Source organism: Stegodyphus dumicola, chromosome 1, assembly GCF_044657685.1.
Source record: "Stegodyphus dumicola isolate Sdum_Otavi_A_Nest chromosome 1, ASM4465768v1".
In the NCBI taxonomy this organism is placed as follows: domain Eukaryota; kingdom Metazoa; phylum Arthropoda; class Arachnida; order Araneae; family Eresidae; genus Stegodyphus; species Stegodyphus dumicola.
The window spans coordinates 66,855,888-66,866,151 of record NC_140768.1 but is presented as its reverse complement, the minus strand read 5'-3'; the positions used below and the strand labels follow the sequence as shown (position 1 = coordinate 66,866,151).

Here is a 10,264-nt window from a genome sequence, read left to right as displayed (position 1 = left end):
TTCCCTACACACCTTCGAAGCACTTAGAAAAAAGAGAGAAAAATGAATAAAACATTACATTATGCAAAATTGACTATTCAAAAAAAAATTTGTCAAATATACAATAAATGTAAATCCGACATTCAAAAATAATTACAAATTAATGAGCGAAAGAGTACACTTTTAAATTAAATTGTCACTCAAAAAACATTAAAAAAAATTGGGTGGCCCCCGATTATGAGATACTAAACTTTTTATATCAAGAAAACGAAAAACTTTTCAGAAGAGATTTCTATAAATAATATAACATTCTAATCCGAGCTTTAATCAGCTAAAAACTGAAAACATATTAGAAACAAGGAAACTGAACAAATCGTTAACTTACTGAATTTCAGAAGACAACCATTTTTTTCCAAACTGTGTTCCGTAGACGAGAAGGTTGACTTCAAGGCTTCTCTTGGAGAAGCAAAAAGTTGAACTTCTTGGAAAAAAGGATGAAATAAGGCTCAAAGTATCCAATAGCAGAAGAATAGATTTTTACGTGTGTTCAAAATGTCTTATGCTGTTAAACATTGTGTGTGTGGGTGCGAAACTTTGGGTGGTGTCTTTAAAAATTATTACCAACGAGGAGGGTGAGTGGTATCTCCAACATGGAAACTTTCTAAAAAATAATGTCCACTGTAATATTTTAAAGCGCGAAAACAAAGCTGGCTTAAAGTTGAGAAAAAAGGAAAAATCCAGATTATAACAAATAATAATCTTCACGTAATTGTGGTAGAGTACGTCTTTGAAACTAGGAGCCCATTTTTTAGTAAAAGCAGAGTTTGCCAGTTTATTTAAATTGAGAAAATAGTAGAAAGATTAGAAAATATTAATATAATTAGGTAGAAAAACAAGAGATTTTTATTTATATTAAATTTTTTATCGTATTCATCCAACTATTATCTCCGAAAAAGGTTTAAGTAATAATTAGCATTTCACTTTAGAAAAATGAAAAACTGTGCAGTTTTTAAATTTAATGTTTCTCTTGGATACTGGACGTTTGCCGACAGAAGGCAAAAGAAAGTTGGTTAATTAATTTATATCTGTATTAAGAGATATTGCTTATTTAATTATAATTTTTTTATATGTAATACATTTTTATTGAAATTTGCGTTTTTTTTGGGGGGGGGGGTGTTTTTTTTAGTCTAAAGGGACTTTGTCCCTGAAGGTTTATTGTTTTCGTTTTGCGATTCTGTGTTGAATTACTATAAACGGCGAATCACTTTTCAAACTGTTGCCACTAAATGTTAGAATCCTGCATTATATTTGAAGAAATTAAATAATGAAAAATCTGCATAAATGTATATATATTTCTCGCATTGTGATAAAACAACGGTATCTAGAGCCATCCAATTTTGAATGACGTTGTCCTACTGGGAATATGAGCATCTGAATTCCAAAATTAGAAATTTGGACTTCGTTTTATTATCAATTTCATATTTTGTAAAACTTTAATGAATATTTGAGTAACAAACACAACGATTTAAAAGCGAGCAATAGCAACACTCTACGGGGGAAAAAACACCTTTTTATCTCTAGCGCGTCAAACTGTGTATTGGAAATTCTAACATGCTCATTTTAAAATTATTTTGTGACATTGCTATTGAACTAAATTTTATGGTTTAAGTGCAAAGAATATGATATTTAATAAATAAAGGTAACACACAAAACTTTAAAAAACGCCCCTTTGGACGTAATTTAATTTCAGATTTTTTTTAATACTTATTTTCAGATTATATTTTTAATGAGAAATTGTCTTTACGACTTCATAAAAGTAATTTAAAAGGTATTTCTCCCGCTTTCCTAGAGTGCCTTCTTGGTGTAGTGGTTCTGCACGCTAGGCTGGTATTCCAGAGGTCCGTGGTTCGATTCGCTGGCGATTGGGTCCCTTAAAAACCCCAGTCACCCTTTAAAAGGAGGAGTATATAAGGTATTTCTCCCGCCTTCCTAGCGTGTCTTCGTGGTGCAGTGGTCCGTGGTTCGATTCCCGGCGAAGGAGTTAGTTAATTTTTCATCTTGCCTGCTTCCAAAAATATACCTAATGCCTCTACAAATTAAATAATGACTTTTAATAGTTCAGAACATAAATTTAAAATTCTCTTAACTACTATACGTAGGACTAATTTTCTACCCATTTTCAGTTTTTGAATGTTTATATTTCCTTCTTGCCTCGTTTTGCAAGCTATTATTAACTAATCCAAAAACATGAGATATAGAAGAAAAATATTCCTCATTCCTTCTTTCATTCACTGTTCATTACGTTAAAACAACTTTTAAAACCTGAAAAAACATATGCCGGCGGTGTTATCATCATGCGATGATTTGTAGATGCTTTAATTTTTTTTTTTTTTTTTTTTTGATTTTTTTTTTTTTGAAAGTTGTTCTGTAGAGTAAAATTCTGTGCAGTTTTTAAATTTAATGGTGTTCCCTTTATTCATTTTCAGGTATATTTAAAAGCCAGATGAAGGCTGGCCGCATAGCGGCTAGTAGTTTATATATGTAATTAGACTAAAAATAAATATTTAAGAATATTTAATATCAGTTTATTGTTGTAAATAATCTAACAATTCGTAATGTCAGTTCATTGTTATAAATAATCTAAGAATACTTAATATCAGTTTATTTTTTTTCTAAAAAAATATTCAGTAGGCCATACGAGGAAGTCATGTGGTTGGCTCAGAGCATCAGTTTTTTTTTATTATTGTTAAATTATTTTCAACTGCCACTGCACTCGCTGTACTTTCGTTTCCTTTGGCTGATTATCTTTAAACACATGAAAAGCTAGCTCATTGTTTTTTCCCCCAAGCGCTGCAATATATCTAAGGAATCGGAAAAAATAAAAGAAACACATTAATATCTTTCTTACCGAAATACCTGATATGATAAGTTATCTGATATGATTTGGACCTATTTAAACTTAAACAAATTGTCATTCTTCTCTGAAACAATTTCGAATTACTCTTAAGAAGGCAGTTTTTTTATTTGCAAACAATTTTATTTTCACGTTGCCGAGATGAAATGTTTATTATTTATTGCACTAATCTGCATTTTTATGATGGGGAATCCCAACATTTTAGTGAATGGAGTTCAATACCGAGATTGTTGTAAGTATAATCTAAAACAACATTAAATGTTTGAATATTTAAACGAATTTATATTTTATCTATTTATAGAACTTGTTACACATATTTACTTTATTACATTAAAGATATTGAAATCTGGAATGCTGGAAGATATAGATGGTCCAAATTTTTATCTTGCCAAAGGTAATATTAAGCTTATAAGCTTTAAAAAGAGCAAACAAGAAAGGGAAATACTAAATAACAATAATAATTTTACGGTAAACCAACAAACTGCGAATTCATTTTGGATCTAAACCACAAACGATAATTTTTGTTAAAGAATAAAATAACCGCTATTATTTATATATATTCTTTTTGGATTATGCATATGTATTTCTTAATTTCGATTATTTCTTGTACATGTTAGTTTTACTAGTAGACAGAAAATTTGTTCTACATGTAGATAATTCGGAGTATATTTTTAAAATTTTATCAAGATTTCATGGTTATAGTTTCTGCAATTATCTGGATTGTTAAATTCGGAAAATGTAGATAGATTCTAAATACTTTTTCATTTGACTTAGCTATACTTAAGTTTTCCATTAAAATTCCCTAGAATGTATCTAAGTCTGTTTTAATATGGGTTTTTATTTTGTAATACGACTAACTTCACAGAGTTCGTTTTAGATTTAGTGTCCTTTCTTTTATTAATTAAGCAGTAGCGAAGAACAATCCTGAGTTCGATCCCCGATGGTTGAAGAAGTTACCTGCATAGTTATCAGGTTCAATGTTTCTTCTAACCTTCTTCGGAAACATACAATGACCTGACTAGGAACAGAGAGCTTACTAAAGCTATGTTCACTAATTGTAGTAAGTAGACAGGATACAGACGAAGGGTATACAAGACCCTTTATTTTTCTTTATATACAATGACTTCCGTACTTCGGAATACAATGACCCTCCACTCGGGGTCTAACGTAAAAGGTATAAAAATAAAACTAAACTCTAATTTAACTTTAGAATAAGATTGGCCTTATAATAACAGGAAGCGTATGTAGCACAGAGACTGTGAACACTACAATACGTTTAATTTATCAAGAGGATTAAAACCTCTGGCCTGGAAGGCAAATAGCAACCGCGTAACTTCTAAGGTAAGCGGCCTGCTTCGAACTCACTGCTTCCTCTCTCATTCTTGGCAAAAAGGCCACACTTAAATACTTGGCGTTCGCCAGACAACTTTGCATAAACTCCTTCACGCTTATAATTCTGGCCGGAAGTAGAAAATAAGAAGTGATAGTAAAGATTTAAAATAAAATAAACGTTAGTAAAACTTAAGATCCTTACATAGTAACGCTTCTGAGGTTTTTCTTGCGAAAGTCTATCAAGTCAAAAAGATATCCACCTCTAACGCAAACTGCCTAACGAGGTTTTGTCCTAACAATTCGCTTACTTGCTTTTTCGTACGTAAGATTGAAGAAGAGAGAGAGAAAGGAAAATGTATCTATTTCCTTTTTTTATGCTTTTTCTTTCACTTCCTTTGCTGAGCTGTAATGGGAAAATTAGTAACTTGATTTTTTAAGTCAGATTAGATATAAGTTTATTAAATTTCACTTCTTTCACAAAAATTCATTAAAAAGGGGCAATTTTACATGGAATGGCCAACGGAAAAACTTTTGTCTTCCCCCCCCCCCACAAAAAAAAAGAGTATTTCTCTCCAGAAATGCACGGATATTTCTTTACCAAAGAGCTGGTAGTAAGTGCTAGTTCCCAGCTTTCTTGGTAACAGATTTATGCATAAAATATTTGTAGATCGCTGAAATATAAGTTTATATCTTAATATGGGACTATTATTTTGATACTATAGTCCCATTTTAAGTTTGCTAGATAGTTTGAAAAACCGAAAAGCTAATTAAATGCAATCAGTTTGTCTAGTAACTGTAAGGAAGGACTGAGGAGAGAGTAATGTACATCACTCTTTAAAATCTGTCGATATAGCTTCTAGCGCAATGACATCTTCTTCAATTTCATTAAGTGACAGGCGTTTTTAAACAACATTTTATTTTAAATCTTTCCTATTACAATATTTTAAAAACTTCAAGAGTAGCAATATTATGTGTTTAAGATCAAACCCAGCGTGGCTTGACTATAACGTGTAGTTTCGTATCTAACAAGAAAATGGTGAAATCAGTCTTCTTTCGTAGCAATTGCTTATTGTCACTGAAGCAATGGCGCTCAGTACTGATTAAAAATAAAATGAGTTCAATTGTATCATTAACCTTAAAGTAAATTTTTAGTAGTTTACCTTTAATTATGGATAAATCTACTTATATACAATCTAGGATTTCAAAAAGTAAAAATATCGCAAATCGTTTTTAGAGTCAATGTAAGAAAAGTTTTTACAGTGCAACGGTAGCACACTCATCTCGTATTCAATAGGTCCCGACGAGAGCATAGCACATTTTTCATTTCTCCAGCGTCAAAACAGCCTAATGACTTTAGAGTGGCGCCCGAACTAAAAGATGGTAGACAATAATTCGTCCCCACCAGGATTTTGACATTGGGTCTCCTAATCTCCAGTCGAACTTTAAAAGGAAGTATATAAGGTATTTTTCTCCTTTTTTTCCAGTATGCCTTTGTGGTATAATGCTAGTTCCCTCGGCGCGTATTCGAAAGGTCCAGGTTCGAGCCCCGGCAAGAGCATTGCACATTTTTTACGCCCGCTGCTTAAAAAAATCCTAATTACTCTACAACATAATTAAAAATTATAAAAACAGTTGTATTAGTTAAAGTTTGATTGTTTTATTGGAAACTTGCTGAATTGCAATGATTTTTTTCCATACCTGTGCGAACCCATGCAGGGCGTTGGAAACGTCATTTAATAATACAAATAATACGGTCTTGAAATAACACCTTTAGTCACTTGTAACCTCAAAACTGAAAGAAAGAAGAAACTTCAGATGTTTCTGATGTCAAAAATGCCTCAGTAATAATTTCGTGTTTTAAAGATTAAATACTTCTTTCGAGTGTTAAATTAGAATCAAAAAGAACAAGTTGCTATTGCTTAACTTTTTAATCATTTTCAATTACATTGGATATTTATTGTTTGATCTATATTTCAGTGAATGGAAATGGCATCGCCAGAATCACGAATTTTAACCTATTACCAAATCCTCTATCCTTCAGCAAAAATATTACAGCATCTTTGAGTGTTCAACTGGATCAGGATATACCGCCTGGAACAGCGATCATTTCCAAAGTTTACAAGATAACGTGGTTTTTTGGATTGAAGGTTATAGCTCCTTGCATAAACAACGTGGGCTCCTGGTAAGAAACATATAATTTCAATTATTTGAGCAACCGAAAATTGTTTTAAAGAAAAGATTAATGTGAGAGTTTCCAAAAATTATAAAATTAAGATTTTATACTGAAAGGTTTGCATGCATAACTTTTCGATAGAAAAAGTTGCAAATAAACGTAACATAAAAACTGAATAACACCCAGATATGAATCATATGAAGAATTGTAGAGTTCTTATGTGATGCATTATGGCAAATAAATAACTGAAATTGAAGGGAAGATTATAGTAAGGGGAAAAATCATAATTAAACTTCGATTTAAATCTAAGTATTTAATAGTATTGTTTATGGAGGTAAATAAATTCCACTTTTCTCCATTAAACTGTAATAAGTTAACTGCAGTCCGGATTTATGGATTCTCTAAAACTGAATTCCCGTTTCAGCTACTATATGATATTTTCTCTTTGGTTAAGGGGAGATATCGGTAGAACCAATTAAGCGGCCCCTGCTAGGTATTATAAAATCTAGTTTTAAGTTTAAAAGCATTTTTATTTAAACATCTCATATTCTTTTACACTTTTTTTTTTCAGCACAGAGGACCATTGTGCTTTCCTGAAAAAATATGGACAACAGCTTTGCCCTTTCTTTCCTAAAGACAGAGAATGTAAATGCCCTATAAAAGCTGGTTCATACAGTGGGAATGAAGTTACAATACCAATGCCAGACTTGGGAGCAATATTGAAATGGTTTGCCTCGGTAATATACGTCTTTACTTAACAAGCTATTAATGACCTTTGATTACCATAACTGCTACCACTAATGGTTAATTGTGTAACAATAAATGATTTGCCTCGGCATGCATGTTCTTTTCGATGCATGCATGTTCTTTTCGATAATTATCTTTTAATAGGTAATTTTATATGTTTTTATGTTTTTTATGTGTCACTGTTTTAGGATTTTTAAATTCTATCCAACTATAAATTCTCCTTGCAAAATGCCTTGAAAAGTAAATGGTGCTTACCGTCCAACTAGAATTCTAGTCCATTCTAGAATGTGCTCTTAGGGACAAAAATGTTGGAGACCTCTGGATTAGAGGGTAGCTATAGATTTAATGCTGTTTAAAACTAAATGCTGTTTTGCACAAGACGATATCATTAATAGTTAAAACGAGAAACTGAGCAATTTAAAGCTGCCTTCTAAATTTTTGCTAAATCCTGAACTTAATAAGCTCGTAAGTCTTGAAGACCATTTCCGAATATAACTGCAAAATTTTCTTGTGTTTGAAATTTTCATTTGTGGCTGCTTAAAGCATGGTAAAGTTTGCATTTTATTTTAAGAAACTTTGAAATAGAATGAATTTTTTTTTATATATATATATAAACAATATTTAAAGCAACCACGTTTCTTTAATACTCTATCTACTATATGTGTGCATTTTACCCGATATAGGCACACTTACATAAACAAAATGTAGATGTGAATGTATATTTTCAAGTACATGCGCATTTATAAAACTTCTCGCCAAGCTGAAGGGCAGTCTTATATTATTCTGCACCATAAAAATGTCTTTTAATGTATTAGAGCTTTAATGAAAAATATTAGATGAAGTCTTCTGTAAAATAAAAATAAATGACAGAAATATATGAATAAGTAAATGAAAAGTTTTGTGCTATATTATGTAACTTCAAAACTATTTTATTGAATAAGCTAAACAAAATATTAATGCCTCAAGCAGAAAGACATTTCATCAATCTGTCTTTCTTTTTGTAATATTAGCATTCATTTAGTTATATATGGAAATTAAAAAGATGGCCGTCTTTGAATTGCTAAAAGCGCTACTTTTAAAATAAAATCTACATTATTCAACATTGTGTTTCCTTACACTCAGTTTTACTTTATGTGCCTTTTTTTTTTTCAATAAATAATCGATATTTCATTGTTTTATGCAATATTTTGTTGCTTAGTAAGTCTGAACAGCACACACATTGGAACAAACCGCACAGACTGTATTAATTGCTAATAATATTCATATTATTTGCTTGTTCACAAGTTGTAAAATAAAGAAATATCTGTCACAATATTTACTTTTTCAAATAACTGTCACAATATTTTCTAGATACTATTTTAGCCAAACTATGGATATTTCTGTATTTTGGCTAATTAAAAGCGTTTGAATACCAACTGTATTTACATTTTCATGTATTGTAACATTTATCTTTGAATGTATGAAATATTACATAACTTAAAGTAAAACTTTAAAGTGATTAGATTTCCTATTTGAGTGAACTATTACTGACGGAGATCTTTACTTGTTATACAGAGGCTTATAAAATTAAGTATATTTACTGGAAACTATTGATTATATATTTGAAGAACAACACACATAAACAGAATATTTGCTGTGGTAGAATAATGAACTAAGTATTTTTATACTAGGCTATTTGCTGGAAATCAAGCATATTTTTCTCACTTAAGAGCAGCAACTTTAATACTCACAGCAAACGCTCTGCTGCAAAACAAATAAGCACTCACTAATCAACTTAATTCTTGATCTTCACACCACGAAATTTCCAGTGCCATATTGCAGGGATGGCCATTTTCTTAAATTCTAACGCTTAAAATACAGTACATATTAGTGATAATTTCATGGAGGTCCATGCGAAATAGCATCACTAAAGTACGTTTTCAGTAATATTTTTTATATTCAGAAGAACTCAAAATTAACAAATCTGTCTGGCTCTTGTGAGAAGTATGAACATGTACACGCATTATATTCGAGAATCATTATTATATAAATATTTTTTTTCTGATAAAGAATGCAAAAATGCACATCAAGGGTTGCCAGTGCGTCATCTCTGCATACACTATTGAACAATCGCTTTTTGTGCCAGTGTTGACTTCGGTTACGGTTAGCTCGCTACTTACGTACCTCCAGAAGAGCAACAGCATTTTCTTCCTAATTATTTGCTTCACATATATTTCCAGAGAGCAAGCAACGTATTTGAAAACTAGAAAGAAGCAGACAGTCAAATTAAAAAATTGAGTTAGCAACTATATATACGTTATAGAATTAGCTGAATGGTATCGAAAAACAAGTACGAACTGATAGTTTTGGAACTCATCTGAAGATATCAACTTAGAATTCTCCTTCAAAATCTGCGAAAGCTAAAAGTTGCGTAGATCTTTGTCACACATAAAAAAATTAAGTTGGAATGACGCGTAATTTGACATAAAAAATAGCAACTCATAAAATTTATGGAAGTGTTCAGAGAGTTATGAATAAAATCTTATTAAATAAAAAGAGAATATTTTAGTTTATGAATATTTTTAATGATTTGATTATTTTAATTAAAACATCGGATGTAAACTACACTGCACATTTTATGCAAAGATTTTAATCTTTGCAAAAAAATGTGCGAAGAAACAGTAATATAACTGATTAAGAGCTTTTTTTATTTTACAGGGAAAATTTCAGATTGAAATGAGGCTGCGAGATATAAACAGTCGCAAAGACTTAGCTTGTTTCGAATTTACAGGAGAAATCAAGCCATGATATTAATGTATATGTGCATGTGTATGAATGTACTTTACTCAAAGGTATAATCAGAAATATGACTAAATAAATACTTGTATTTTTTTCGTTTTATCATTATTATTATTGTCTGTAATATTACTTGAATTTTATATTTTGATAGGCATTTCATGTCTAACAAGAATATTTCATGTCTAACTTTAAACAAGAGTTAAATTTTTCTCATTATAAATATCAATTTATGGATTGTTATTTGCATAATTAAATTTCCGTGTAATATAAATTCTTGATACAAATCGGAAAAGGACAGCTTAAGATTTCACATTAATGAACATTCTCAATATTGGTTTTAT

The 10,264-nt window shown here is 30.7% G+C and overlaps 1 protein-coding gene across 1 annotated transcript; it reads left to right on the top strand.

Annotated features, from left to right (window-relative positions):
• The first annotated feature begins 2,960 nt into the window (after positions 1-2,960).
• Positions 2,961-10,025, top strand: LOC118199381 (ganglioside GM2 activator-like). The gene is made up of 4 exons (XM_035371231.2): positions 2,961-3,125; positions 6,203-6,407; positions 6,970-7,135; positions 9,843-10,025. Exons 1-4 carry the CDS (start codon positions 3,035-3,037, stop codon positions 9,930-9,932), a joined length of 552 nt encoding a protein of 183 aa, XP_035227122.1. The 5' UTR covers positions 2,961-3,034; the 3' UTR covers positions 9,933-10,025.
• The last annotated feature ends 239 nt before the right edge of the window (positions 10,026-10,264 follow it).

Bases quoted from the DNA above. Each gene is read 5' to 3' on its own strand.
- LOC118199381 (XM_035371231.2), top strand. From the start codon at position 3,035: ATGAAATGTTTATTATTTATTGCACTAATCTGCATTTTTATGATGGGG. The intron at 3,126-6,202 runs GTAAGTATAATC...TCTATATTTCAG, and splicing joins AGTTCAATACCGAGATTGTT to TGAATGGAAATGGCATCGCC. The intron at 6,408-6,969 runs GTAAGAAACATA...TTTTTTTTTCAG, and splicing joins ATAAACAACGTGGGCTCCTG to CACAGAGGACCATTGTGCTT.